Source organism: Cyclospora cayetanensis, unplaced genomic scaffold (assembly GCF_002999335.1).
Source record: "Cyclospora cayetanensis isolate NF1_C8 unplaced genomic scaffold, CcayRef3 CcayRef3_contig_269, whole genome shotgun sequence".
Taxonomy (NCBI): domain Eukaryota; phylum Apicomplexa; class Conoidasida; order Eucoccidiorida; family Eimeriidae; genus Cyclospora; species Cyclospora cayetanensis.
Genome location: NW_020312224.1, coordinates 20,862 through 34,965, shown reverse-complemented (window position 1 = coordinate 34,965; position 14,104 = coordinate 20,862). Strand labels below are relative to the sequence as shown.

Sequence of the window (14,104 nt, the reverse complement as noted above, 5' to 3'; positions counted from 1 at the left end):
TGACTTCAGCGACAGGAGCAGGCTTTCTCCTTGCTTTCTCGGAAGCCAGCATCCTGCCGTTAACTAATGCGACGCTAACCAGGAGGCCATGACGGGCTAAAGCAGACTTGCCTCACTCCGCTCAATTGGAACGCCATCAATAAAAGGACGTCTGGGTTGCAGCGACATCTAGGCCTTCGCCACGCATGGTAGCCTCACATCACGCTAAGGAACTGATAAATCGTCCCACGAGAGCCTTAACCATATCAGGCTTGAACAAGCTTCTTACTAGTCTCGAAGTACGTGTGAGCAGTATCTAAATTTCTTCAACGCTATCCCATTCGCTCAGACTGACACAACGACTTATTAATGGTGGTTTTGGTTCGCAGCTTGTGGAGGGAAATAAATGCTCACTCTTGACGCATCAGTGGTTCTGTCATACGGCCCTGGCCCACTACCCAGGACTCCGTTGCGTTGCGCATGACTTGTTTCTCACGACTAGTTTAAGAGGGCTTGATGCATCCCCCACCGCCTGCTATTACGCTTCTGCGGGAAGGGTGCCTGGTCATCGTCAGAGTGCGGGCTCTATGGGTTGCACACATTCAAGATGAGTTTTCCGCGATTCAAGCTCGTCAGCGACATATCAAACTGCATCACAACCGTTCCATGCCCTGTCTACCTAGCGTGTAGCGCGAACAGGTGCATTAGTGGCTTGGTCGGCACCGTCTGCTACTCGCACCAATCATACCACTGGACCATACTTTTCGCTCCTAATGGGATGCCGTATTGGAAGTTGCTTTCTCTACCATCCCATGCACTAGGGGGGATTTATGTGTTGCCTTTAGCATTTACGGTTGACGTCGGCCAGATGTATCCCTTAAGGAGTTGGTGGGAATGAAAACTAGTTTATTGAAGTGGCTTGACGTTGCTATTTGGGAAATTGGAGATGCCACTGCCCGGATTATTGGTATCGGCTCGCACGACAGACTTGCCAATACCAGCATACGAGCAGACACTGCACTCCGGCAGCTTTGTAGGCTGGTGCGAAGTGACGCAACGGTGTACGGTTGAAGGTAAATCCCTAAACGCATTTGACTGTAAGGCGTCTAGGGGGCATTTGGTAGGTTTGGGGTACTGAAATGATTCGCGACTTTTGGGCAGTGCTGCTTTGCGTGCGCAGGACTCGAGCAACGGGGACGCGGAAGCTATTTTGTGTAGCTGCTTGACCACAGTGGCAGGTGCATATTGAGTGGAGAGCAGCAACACGTCATCATTGCTCGTTCACGGCGGTTCAGCTGTACAGACAGCGGCCGCCCAGATGCACCCCCCAATAGAGCCCTTGCCGGGAGTATCCACAGAATACACACTTTGCAGTAAAGCGGAACAAATTCTGAGAGAGTGCACAAGCTCACTTAGTTCCGCGCATGGCGAACATCCAGCCCCGAAGCGTAAAAGGCATGCAGATGCATCTGTGACAAAGGAGAAAAGCACACTCCTTTTTAGCAAAGCTCCCTCGATATGGAAAGTGGGCTTGGTATCAGTTCAGTAGCGCTCACCAAGCAACACAATCACAACTCCACAAAATGGGCCCCTCCGCTTTCCACCCAACACACGCCCAACCATACAGCAGCATGCAGTCAACACACACTGCTAATTTCCTCTCCCGATGCTGCGACCTCGAATACATGCCCACTCGAAGCGGCACACACTGCTTAAAAACCAACATACCAAACCTCAGCACCCAACATACGCACAACTGCTTCCACGCACAATTGCAAACAACCTATGCAGCTCGGCTTCCAGTTGCCCCCTTGGGCCTGCAGGTGGGTGTGTATGTGTGCGTGTGTCGGGACTTGACGGGGTCGTTGAATTGTTTGCTGCATGTTAGTACTCTTTGTCTATAGAACTTAGGTGCAGGCACACAACAGCTCAACAGAGCACTTTTATTTTCCAGAAATACTGGGTGGCAGCCGCTCACAGGCCCATAAGCTCTTTGAGCAGGTAAGTCCCAGCGGCTGTGGCAGGCCATTACAGCAAGGCTTCGATGGCAGCAAGTCGGATGTAATGTGCTATATGGGAGGGCTGGAGAGCGTTTTTACCTCCCTGACTCTGTCCACTGCTGTCACTGAAGCTTCAAGACAAGCCTGCCTATGCTGAGCAATGGCATTTCCTGTGGTCACTGCGTTGCAGTACGAAGCCTCAGCGAGTAAAGTATTTAACCCTGGGCAGCAGCGTACCTATCGCGCTTCTCCTATTCGCCTTTTGGTAGCGAACACGGGTAGTAAACTAGAGGGCGCCTTTTGTCCCTTCGGAACTGGGTCATCACTAACGGCCGTAGCCCAAAGATGCTCGGTTATCCCCATCCATTTTGCTTGTTCCAGGTGTCTTTGAAAGAGGAAATACTAGTCATCTGTCAGCGTACCTGGCGCTTCTGTGCAGGTAAGAAGCTTTAATGCATACGCTTTTGGTGTCAAGAAAAAAACACTTTACCCTGCGTATCACGCAGAGCAACATTCATATTTCTGATCATGAGCGATACTTCGGTGCCGGGGAAATTATTATTCTCTCTACGCGATGATGCTCAGTTTGCCGTTCTCACTAATATTTCTTTCCACATCTCTGCCTGCGTCCAGATCAAAGATAAAGCAGGATCTCTTTCGCTGTCCTGTATGCAGTTTGTCTCAACTTACAGGTAGGAAAAACGAGGGAGTATGTCGTGAAATGCAGGGGCGAAGTTTCAGCGGGCAAAGCTGCATTCAGCTACGCCCCACTATACTGGTGATATTTGATTATGAGTCGACATGGAACTGACCGTCTTCTCTGGCTATTCGAATGCTAATTATTCCCTAGTGGAGTTATCTCCACGCAGCATGCGTCACCGCTTTGTGCATCTCCGCTTTTTTTATGCGCAACTAGGCATGAAGCCTCACAATTTTTGCAGCATGCAGCGATATGCACCATATCGGTGCAAGGAGGAAGCTCTTCTTAGGGGATTGTACCGCTGTACTATATTTGACACTAGGTCTGATACTGTGCATGCCCCTGGAAAGATTATAGCCGGACCGCCATGTGGCACATTAAAAACAAAAATAATAACGCCGCACCCTTCTCCAGATATTAAGTGCACCTCAATTACTATGCCTGCAGTGGTGCAGCCCATCAATGTCTAAATAAAGAACAGCCAACACCGAGAAAGGCCTCCAGTAGCTCAAAGGGCGCTCCTCTTGTTACCAGAGATTGGTGGTGGGTCAAACACTGCTTAAAGCCAGGTGAGTCGTCAAGCGGACTACACTGCTTACCGAAAATACCCCAATTGCCTGAACTCTTACTGCCGCCAATGCAACTGTCACTGGCCTTCGAAGGAACTCTAACCGCATTATGCGCCTGTCGAAAGCACTACTGGCATTTGGATTTTAGAATTGCCCCAGCGAGTACATGGGGCTCCATCTAAGGCTTCCGTAGAGGAAGTTAACCGCACGCAACGCAGGCTTACTAGAGAATTATTCAGTTCTAATATGCCTCTCTCCCCGGCGCGCGCCCTTTAGACCTTCAACGATGCAAGGAGAGGCTAGGGTGCGTATGGGTGCATCCTCTCATCACCTGCTGCGTTCACACCTAGTTACACAGCACCTAACACAAACGCACGCAACACTGCTCCTTTCTGTATGGAGCTAACTTACCCTGCAAGCATTTAGATGAGCGAGCAGGCAAACCATTTGCCTAATTCTGGACGATTCTTTGTTATAAATAGGTGGTGTAGCGGAAGATAGAGCTTAACCCACTGCAGCGTATCAAGGCCGAGGGCAGGACATGTGATAAAGGCTCAGCAAGCATCATTGAAGCCACCCGAGAGAAACTAGGAGACGGGACAGAGCCAACGTGCAATCTCGCACTGCGGGTATCAACTGCGCGACTCTTTCTCCTCCAGCATCTCGCTGCTACCGCCAGACGTCACTACTGCGTGGCTACTTATTAAGCTACTGCTCTGTTGCAACATTCTTAGTCTATATCAGCGAGCACGTCAAGATCGTGCTGCTGCTGAAGCAAAAAGAAACGGGTTTGGGCGGCATGCTTATCTGTCTGTACGTGATGCGAAGAAGGGTAATCCGCAGATCGCATCTCGAACTGTTAGTAGCCTCTCCAAACAGTGCAAAATACATGCATATGCGCATATTAATAGAAATAAACCTACACATGCATATACGTGCTGCCAGAGCGCGAAGAGGTACATTCACTCATTCATTGTTGTGAATAGACTCAAGCATGCATATACGTGATAGGAGTGTGTAGATTGGGGCCAGCTCAAGATTGTCTGTCTCTCCTCCGTTGCCATTCGCGGTGTATATGAACTTCGCCGTCTCCATACTTCGGGTCCAGTCAGCTCATTCCTTGTACCATTTTTTTGCATGCGCCGCGTACGTTTCAGGGCTCACAGCCTCAACAACAATAGGCATGAAGCCGTGGAGGGCCCCACACAATTCACTACACTGCCCGTAGAAGACTCCTTCCCTCTGGATAAAAGTGTTTACCTTCTGTAGCCGCCCTGGTATGGCGTCTGCTTTAATCCCTAGAGCAGGGACGGCCCACGAGTGAATGACATCCGTTGCAGTCACAAGGAAGCGGATGTGCGTGCGCGTCGGCAGCGTAAGCCGCCTGTCCACCTCCAGATTGCGCAGCATTCCTGGGGCGAGGTCCTCATCAGACACCATGTTGCTTTGAAAGGAGTAATACGTTGGAATCAAGTCTGGGTTCTTCAAGTACTTCTCGGGTGTCGGGTAATCCGAGGCGGACACATTCTGCAGGGGTGTATCCTGCCCAGAAGGCCTTGATGGAGAAGCAGAAGGGACAGGACCAGTGATGCTCCTACACAAGGCAGGGGCCGCGCCGGAGCGAAAGGCCACCCCAGAAGGCTTCATAGCCTCGCGAGAGAAACCAAACCAAGATCGCATGTAATCTAACATCTTCCCCAGCTTAATACGACGGGTATCACTTGATGAAATGTATTTCTGAGGAGTTCCAAACAAGTTATTGCACCTGGGTACAAACTGCTGCTTCTATTGATGTTGGTGCTGCTGCTATTTGTGCTGCAGCCCCAATATGTGCTGAATGAACAACAAACTCACCAAACACTTTTACGAACAGTGGTTTTGTAAGAACGGTGGGCGAATGTTTCCCACCCTGCTTGCCGAGCTGCTCTCCAGCCCCATGGCCGCAGGCCCTTTTCCTGCTGCTTTTGCAGATGCAACCATCCAGGGCTCGTTGTAACAACCATTGAGTGTGGTTTCTTCCAGATGAGCACATCCCTCAGTTTACATCCAAGGAAATTATGTGTTCCATAAGCGCCCACTGGAGCAGCAGCATTATACCAACAGCAGACGCAGCTTGCATAAGTAACACATAGGAACGATGTACGCAATTTTTCACTCATACTGCCCTGTTCATAGTAGCGTGGTAGCAACAACAACGGAATGGTAGTAGGCAACTGACTTGTGTGGGTGGAGTGTTTATCTGATATCTACCACAGCAGCATCAACAACGCCAGCAGCAACTGTGGTAGCAGCTCCTGCTGCTACTAGGGCTCGGAGAATGGTTGACTACAGTAAATGGGACAAAGTATGGGTTAGCAGCAGCGAAGATGAGACACCTGGCGCGTCGTGTGCTTCTAGAAAGCATGTGCTTCCCGCCACCAGCAGTAGTCATAGGAATAGCTGCAGCAGCAACTTCAGTAGCGGCGGGTTTGATTACAGCAAGTGGGACCATTTGGTGGACGAAGAACAGGAGAGTTTTTCTTCCCCTCGTGTCCGTCGTCTGTCCAAGGGTCAGGCGGTAACCATTGGGCGCGAAGGACTCTACATACACCCCAAAGGAGCAGCAGCAGAGGCCGCGATGCAGCAGACGCAGCTTAAGGAATGGATGGAAGAAGAGCAACAGGAGGAAATGCAGCAGACAGGCATGTCTTTTGAGGATGCTCATGAGTGGCCCCGCTGCGGTTCCGTGCAGGCAGCTGAGCTACCTGCAGCAAGCACAGCAGCAGGCCAACCAGCGGGTCTGGCAAGGGGTACCGGCCGGACTGAGATGCAGCAACTGGTGAGAAACGGAGGGGTGCAAGAAGGTCGGTACTTCTGGAGACAAACAGCTAGGGAAGTAACGATATCTCTGGCTCTACCGGCTGGCGTCAGGGGTAGAGACCTCCGTGTGAAACTAAGAGAGCATGCGCTGCGCATCTCGTGCACTAACCAGGCAAACTCTTCTGCAACAGGAACCAGAACCAGTAGCGGAGGTAGCGAGAAGGTGTTGCTAGAAGGAAGATTTCCACACCCCATAGAGGAAGATGACGATTGCTGGCTCTGGGAGGTGACTGAGAGGCGCATCGATTGGCAACAGCTCCAGCAAGCTGCCACACAGCAAAATCACGAACCGAAAGAAGCTATGAGTTTTGAAGGCAGCAGCGGCGGTGGCGTATTCGTCGAGCCGAAGCAGACTTCACTACCCACAGCTTTCTTCTTGGATCTACACCTGCGAAAGAAAGCAGTCCTACCCTTAGCTAACGTTTGGTGGACCTGCATTTTGAAGGTAACTTCACCCCTGTTTCTGGCGTAGCCGCTGCTCGCTTGCTTCTGCAGATCCATATTGCTGCTCGGGCAACTGCGGGCGTGGTTGTTGAGGCTGCGATCATAGCGGCTTCAGGTGTCGGCGCTTTTCATATACTCGTCCATATTGTGTCAGCCAACCGTAGCTGTTGTTGCATGTTGTTGCTGCTGGCGTGCAGGGTGAGGCACAAATAGACGTGACTCAGTTGACGGATCGCAGACACAGCGAAAAAACGCAAAACTTCAAGTCCGCATGGGAGGCAGCGCACGCTGCTTTCAAGAAGATTAAGCATCACGACACCAGCAACTTGGCTTGCATTTTAACTACTGCTGATGCGGCCGCCGCTGCGTCGGCTACAAGTGATGCGGCCGCCGCTGCGCAAACCAGTGGCACCAGCAAGTAGAGGCAACAAGAGCGAGGACGCACAGCAGGTCGACGCCGCCATCCAGGTCATGTCAGTATAATATGTCGCTGAAAAAGCAACGCATTTGTAAAGCCTCTTCTGAACGGCTTGCCTGCTGCTGCAGGCTCATCCGCCTCTGCAGGCGAATCAGCGGTCACTGCAAAACTTCACATTGCTGCAGAGCGCCTTAGGGGCTTTTAAAAGGAGCACGAATCAGGGCCTCCGCAGCTCTGCAGCATGGTTAGGAGGCCGCTATTTACATGCAGCCGCCTCTGAAACCATTCGTATAGTAAAGCCCATGAGTTGTCCCGTAGCAAAAGCAATCGTAGTGAGCTACATCTATCTCGCCATATTAGCAGTAGCAGAACTTTCCCCTCATTGCCACTCTTAGATTTTTAAAAAAGGCACCACTACTTGCTGCTACAGCTACAGCACCGCCCCTACGTGCTTTGATGCTATGTTACGGATGCCACTCTAGGAGCGTGCACTACACAACGTATAACCAGCCGAGATGAAGCAGAGACGCGGGACACGATATAAACAATATCTTTTTTGAGAAAAGCCAAAGTGCCAGGCATAATGCCAAAAACACTCGCAGTATGGGTGTCCTGCCAGATTTTCCGCTGCTGGAGAAATGGCCCACGCAGCTAGACCTGAGAGGCAACAGCGCCCGAAGCGGCGAACAGTGGCTACACGGCTGGGAGCGGCTTATCGTGAAATCGAGTACGATCATCACCTCAGTAAATGGGCTCGTAGACGTTCGTGTACGAGTAGCTGCGGCGGCAGCACAAACGGCAACAGCAAAGACCTCACGCCTGTACGAAAGACAACCAGGGGCCGGGGACCAAGAAGTGTTGGACAGGGATAAGAGTGAAGGTATAGGGCTTGGATTAAAAGGTGGGGGTTTGGGCTGGGGGATTGCCTGGAGAATAGGACGAAGAGGAAACGGAACCAAACAAACTGAGAGCGATGAGCCCGCATTCCCCTACACGCAGGACAGCAGACTCCACGGCTTGTGCTGCTCGATCTGCCGAGTGCTCCGGAACCTATGGACACGGGCTGCAAAACAGGCTCCTGTGCAGGCAACAATGAGGGCAACAGAAGGTGGAGTAGAAGTGCGATGTGGCGTACTTGAAGGCGGCCAGGGGGGTGAGGCACGTAGCTACGTCTCTGAGCACAGCAACACATTAAAGCTGTCCTCAATCACCAATTAATAATCTGCATGCAGCGGCAGGTAGCTTTAGAAACATCAGAGGCAGAAGAAGCAACGAACACGGCAGCTACAACAAATAAAACACGGGAGAAAGAAAACAGCTCGTACCAGCATGACCACACTAGCAACAACGACTGTCACAGCAGCGGCAATAACGTACACGCCCTGGTGGTTAGCCGCGACTGTGGCTGGTATAATGCTGAGTATGCCGCAGTACTTGCGAAGTAGCGTGTGGCTTTGCAATGCGAAGAGAAATACAGGAGGCAAAGGCCTCAGCTGCTCGCGCTCGTGCCGCAGCTCCTTCTCATTCTTGGTCTTTTTCTTGTCTGTATGAGGCAGCTCATGTTGGGGCATGCTGTTGACGAGTTCTTGACTGAAGAGCCTAACGTCCAACAATAAAAGCTAATCCTCCAACATTGCAGTTGCGGTAGCGGTTGCTCGTGTTGATAGCGGATGCACGAGCTGAAGCATGGGGACACTAGGAAAGGGGGAGAGTAGGTTAAAAGACACCCTCACTTTGAGAAGAACTGCCGAAATGCAAACTGACCTAAGGCCCTGGTGAACGCTGATGTGGTTGGGGTGGCTCGACACGCCATCACGGTCAAAGGAAAAGATCTAAAGTCGAAAAGTGCACAGACAGCGGCAATATGCGGAACAACTCTCTAGCAGTGCCTCTTCAGTACAGTCGACATAAAAAGCAAAGGAGCAGTTTTCAAACACAGGGACACAAAACAATCAATACACTCTAGCAACAAAATTAGATGCACACACTGGTGCAAAAATAAGCATGAGAATAAACGAGACAGTAGCCCTCAGCAAATTCCCGAAAATTTGGATCTTACAACTTGTATGTTTCTATTTTTGCATATGAATTTCTTGACCTCTTGGCACACGGCCTCCGGTGGCCAGGGTGACCAGCTATCCTTTAGTGTCTCTGTATCCAAGCAAACAAAATTGTTCCTTGGGACACCAAAGAAGTCTGCTGCTGCATGCAATTCTAGCGAACGCACAGCGCCCAAACCGGCAGAGCCGCCTGCAGAACACAGTAGCAAAAAGCACAGCATGTACACAAACCAACTGCAGTGGCAATCGCAGCTACAAGCAAGCAAAGCAACAACATAGTGGGGCAACAGTTTTTACACACCAGCCATAGCAAAGTGCAACGATGAGGTTATCTATACAAAGAGCACAAGCACGCAACACTGACCCCAGTGAAACAAAAACTCGTTTAAGCCCAAACACTAGCAGAAACAGCACTGGTTACCAGCGTGCACGGAACCTCCACCTGCGTACGCGATCAAGCTTACCGTTTGAGAGGCACAGAACGAAAACTTCGAATGCTTCCTTATTGGCGGCAAAGAGAGAAAGTGTTGGGGAAAAGAACATGGACTCGTCGTCGGGATGGGCAGTCACAAAGAGCACACCAACCTTGCTGCCCTCAGACTCGCAGGGGCAGCACTCTTCACTTTGGCCTTGTGGCTTTTGCTTTTGCTCTGCAACAAGCTGCTGTGACTCAGGTTGGTTATGCTGTTGAGGGTCCTTGTACTGGCGTTTGTACAGCCCCTGCTGCTGCATACGCTGCTTCCTGACAAGGGCTAAGACAAAGCGCTCAAGTCTACAGTTGTGAACCAAGTGAGAGTTGTACAGAATGCTTCCGAGACACCCAAAGAAGAAGCATAGGAAGCAAAACACCAACGATAGGTTGCTGCTAGCAGCGTGCAACAAGGCAGCCTGAAGTACCACACGGCCTTCTTGAAAATATAAATGAGGCACACAGTAGAACAGAGCTGCAGATAAGACAGCCACTACAAAGACAAGAGTCATGCCATAGTTGCCCCAACTGCCACTGATGCTGTTTTTCTTCTTGTTCTGGTTGCTGGATCTGACAGAAGCCGGCGTAGTGGTCTTGCCTTTAGATAAAGCGGCACCGGGATCAGCAGAAGAGACTACCAAGTTACTCGTAAGACCTACATGCTCCATCCTTATTGGCAGCAGAAGCGAATATTCTGCTGCTCTTTTGCCCGTTGCTGTGCTTTGCTAGAAGTTCTCTTCCTACGCTTTAGTCGGATGCAATATTTGCTGCATTTACTAGGCCTTACACGGGAAAAGAACACAGAAAAGGTGGAAGGGAGAACAATCTTCTCCATAAAAGACACAACCGGGGGAAGGAAATTGAGGAAACCTCTGTGGACGACGCCTAGAGCACTGATCCTGCATGCAATGATAACAGCAGCAACAGAAGCCTTGGCTGCCACCTTTTCCGCGTAGATATACTCGTAGTTTTGGCACAAAATAAGCATTGTAGCTTTGTTGGATGTTAGCGATGTTGCCACTTTCCTTATTCATGACAGCTTCAGTAGATCCCGCGACTCCTGGTTCTACTGTTTGTGCCGTTTCTTTTGCTTCCGCAGACGCTGCATGCGCTAGGACTCATGTAGGTTCATCGTTACATTTACCAACCATCCTACTCTCACGACCAATTATTAAACTGCTGACTCAAGCTTCAGAGCATTAGAGGCTAAAGAAAGAACACGCACAGCGTGAATAGCATAAGCTGTGGTGCTGCTTCAACAGACTTGTGCCAGCCAGCGCAGTTTTGCTAAATAAACCCTTCTAGAGCACTATGCTAGCTACTGATCTAATTACACGCTTGTATTGCACACTTTTGGAAGCTTGCCTTCCGTAGAGGGCTGAATTTGTCGGATACTGTCTACTGCACCAGTCGATCTTATTCATAAATAGGGAGGAATTGACCATTTGATTTGGCTGTGTGTACGCCTTTTTCTTGCAGAGTTGCGGCAGATGAATTCAACATGTGTCAATGTTGCGTCAGTAGATGCAATGTGCATGCAAGTGTGAGTGCTCAATATGCTTGAACAGTCCGGCGACGCGCTCACTAGCTCTCTCTATCCCTTGCGTCCGAACCCCGGTGAGCTGGGGCAGACAAAGAGGGAGCTCTTTCTAAGATATGCGGGTTTGTGTAAGGCCTTCGTTTGAACTCAATTTGCTCCAGACTCAATGCAAACTTCACACAAAATACTTGAGTACCGTTTAAAAGAGGATTGCCTTGGCGTACATGCGTATCTTAGGTTTCCACTAAAGTGAAAGAATTTGAATTAGGGCGTGAGTTGATGCATGCCCCAAGCGTTCCGAACATTCACATCAAGATGCACGTAGGGCAAGTCAAATGGTCAGTTCAGACCTAATTCTGTCTCAAATATAGCTAACGTACCTTAAATAGTTCATGTGTACCTTCAGCCGCTACATCATTCCCCTTGAAGTTCGCACACCCTTGAACCCTCTAAGTGGAGACTAACTGCCTGCAGAGCCCCCTCCAACGCCACTCCCCACGCAGGCAGAAACGCGAAAAACTCTGCGAATGGGAAACATAGGGTGAAAACAAGCCGGTGGAGAGAGCTTGAGGGAAAGAAAGACGCACGCTTTACAACAACGAACGAGAGACCAACCAAATCGATCGAGGCGGCGCTATTTTCCCACTTTTGTTAGAGTGCTGGAATGTATGAGTCCCGCGCAACAAGGAAACAGACGAGTAAAATATGTAGATAGAATAAAATACACGCAATTTTACCAGCGCCTCAATGCCCCATACAACAATAGCCGCATGGCATTTCAGCGGGCGCATTCAGCATATTTGATTTTCAGACCAGGATAGAGACACGCGAAAGAATGTAGAGCAAATTTGACTGCTAATGACTGCGCATGACTCTGAGCGTAGAGCAGACCTCACCATTAATACCGGCGACGCTTCAAGCGTTAATCATAGACAAAGCCATCTATCTAAGACAGAATTTCCGTTGGACGAGAGTAATTACCAAGAAGCGAAGGATAGTGTTGTGTGTAGCATCGCTGACCGACCAGAGTGGCGGATTATCGTGTAAACAGTAAACCTCGAGCCTAGTCCATCGTCTACCATAAAGGGTGGCGCCACTCAAAACTTTCATCTAAAAGCTCCCTTCGACTCTATCCTCTGCTGTCAAAGGACCGATGATCCAACACTTCCCTGTGAATCTCCTACCTCCTCACCAGACAGTTACCCACGAAGCAACGTCCGCAAATTACTTAAAAGTTTTCCAAGCTTCTTTCTGACGTCAATAATGACTCCTCCGCGGTGCCTTCAACTTTTACGAGATCGATAGAATAAGCGAGAACATCGATTTGGCCGAAACTCGCAAAATATCATAGCCACCGAACACACAAGCCTCTTCATCTGGTCACCGTCTAATGCACCTCCTACGGCCTTGCTAACCACCAGAATCAAATCTTCAGCCTCGCAATAAGCAGGGGCGCCGATCAGCATAACTATGTACTTGTCTGTCTTGAGCATTGCGCACGCATTCTCACACACTGGCCATCTGTTCGCTGACTGTGCCCACTGCTATGGAGGGCTGCTGACCCCTCATCACGAGGTCTAGGCACATATCGAAAAGCGGCTTTTCACTGTAGACCAGAAATGCGGTATAGTAACGGCGAGCTGTTGCATCGTAAATCCGCTTAGCACAAAGGGCACTAAGCCAACAACTCGGATCATGTGAGCATAGGGCCACACAAACTGCAGAGGAATGCAACGATTGCATTTTCTGTACCCATCTGCATCGGAGGTATTCACAGTGGTCATCTTTTGGCCGGTGTGTAGCGAGGGCATTAAGGCATGGCAGAACGCACTAACGAACTCTGGATCACTTTCTATAATGATACTTTTGAGGAAACCGCCCGCCAAGCCCACAGATATGCACTATGCATAATTGGACTACTTCCTGAGCCTTGACCATGCTGGAGCATATGATGAAAGCAGCGTTTTTGCTAAGTCTTTTGAAAAAGATGTAAGTGCTATTCTGACCTTTGACTTTCGGCAGTTCAACAAAAGTGTTTACACTCAGATCAGTCCGAGTTTTTAAGGAATCGGCCGGTTTAGCGAGTAGCAGGGTTTGGGAAGTGCCGCGGGTTCAGCCGCTGACCATCTGGGCACGACAGTGCGTACTGGTCTGACGCAAGATACATCTAAGGCCACCAGGAAGACCTTAAGACATTTCCCAGAGTGGTGCGAGTCCAGCCATAGCCCGCAATACCATACTTATGTCCTGTGTGCAAACCGGCGCTCTGCAGCACACCTGGAATGCACACAAGACAAACTCCCGCTCTGTTTCAACGCACAGCAGCCCACCGTCAAGATCACAGTGCTTTATTCTCTTGCCGTCCTAAACTTTTGCAATGGTAGCAGACGCATGGATGTCGAAGGCATAAACTTATGTATTGTTGAAGGAAACTGTAAATCGTTACGGACAAGAGTAATTGTACTGTATGTAGTAAAGCGCTGGGTGATCGTCACAGCGTGTGGATGACCAGATTGGGGATGCGCTTGATATACTTGACTGTGAAGTTGTACTGCGGGCGGCGCTGAGGGTACCGAGATCTAGTGATTGCAGGGTTTCGGAAACCGTTTATAGCATTCCTGTAAACGTCAAGAGTGATCTAAACAGTATTGCAAAGTGGCGGCGAGTGTAAAAACCAACGAACTGGCGGTTTGGAAAGTGTGAAGCTTGTTACAAGAGAATGATACCTACAGCTACGTCAAATGCGCAGGCTGCTAGGACGAATTGGTTTCCACTGTCGGGCAACAGAGAAGTAGTTGCATAATGGCTGATTAGCATCCTTGCTGGGCTATCCGCCTTGTCTGCCCAGGTTGCGAATGCGTTTCTCTCTTGTAGGTCAGTTAAAGCAGGAGCAAGCCGAGAAAGCTTAGAAATTAAAGCAATTATGAAAGTCAGAAGCAACTCTTTCAGCTCTACGTGATGGCAAAAAATAGACGGCCACGCCTGAAGTGCTTCAATTTTGAACAGATTTGGATTAAATCATGAAACCCAAACACGGAATCCCACGATCACTCTGTTGCCATGGAA

General features: G+C 49.8%; 3 protein-coding genes across 3 annotated transcripts; 1 reads left to right on the top strand and 2 right to left on the bottom strand.

Moving 5' to 3' along the window:
* Positions 1 to 4,361: 4,361 nt before the first annotated feature.
* On the bottom strand, positions 4,362 to 4,928 carry LOC34621721 (cytochrome c oxidase subunit 2). Its single transcript, XM_022734916.2, has one exon. It carries the CDS (start codon positions 4,926 to 4,928, stop codon positions 4,362 to 4,364), a length of 567 nt encoding a protein of 188 aa, XP_022592439.2.
* Positions 4,929 to 5,565: 637 nt separating this feature from the next.
* LOC34621722 lies at positions 5,566 to 8,187 on the top strand. Its single transcript, XM_022734917.2, has 4 exons — positions 5,566 to 6,552; positions 6,749 to 6,969; positions 7,365 to 7,427; positions 7,548 to 8,187. Exons 1-4 carry the CDS (start codon positions 5,566 to 5,568, stop codon positions 8,185 to 8,187), a joined length of 1,911 nt encoding a protein of 636 aa, XP_022592440.2.
* A 35-nt stretch (positions 8,188 to 8,222) lies between these two features.
* On the bottom strand, positions 8,223 to 10,166 carry LOC34621723. The gene is made up of 4 exons (XM_026338496.1): positions 9,494 to 10,166; positions 9,029 to 9,219; positions 8,734 to 8,801; positions 8,223 to 8,568 (listed from the first exon to the last, which is right to left on the bottom strand). The coding sequence occupies exons 1-4, from the start codon at positions 10,164 to 10,166 to the stop codon at positions 8,223 to 8,225; spliced, it is 1,278 nt and encodes a 425-aa protein (XP_026194281.1).
* Between the last annotated feature and the right edge of the window lie 3,938 nt (positions 10,167 to 14,104).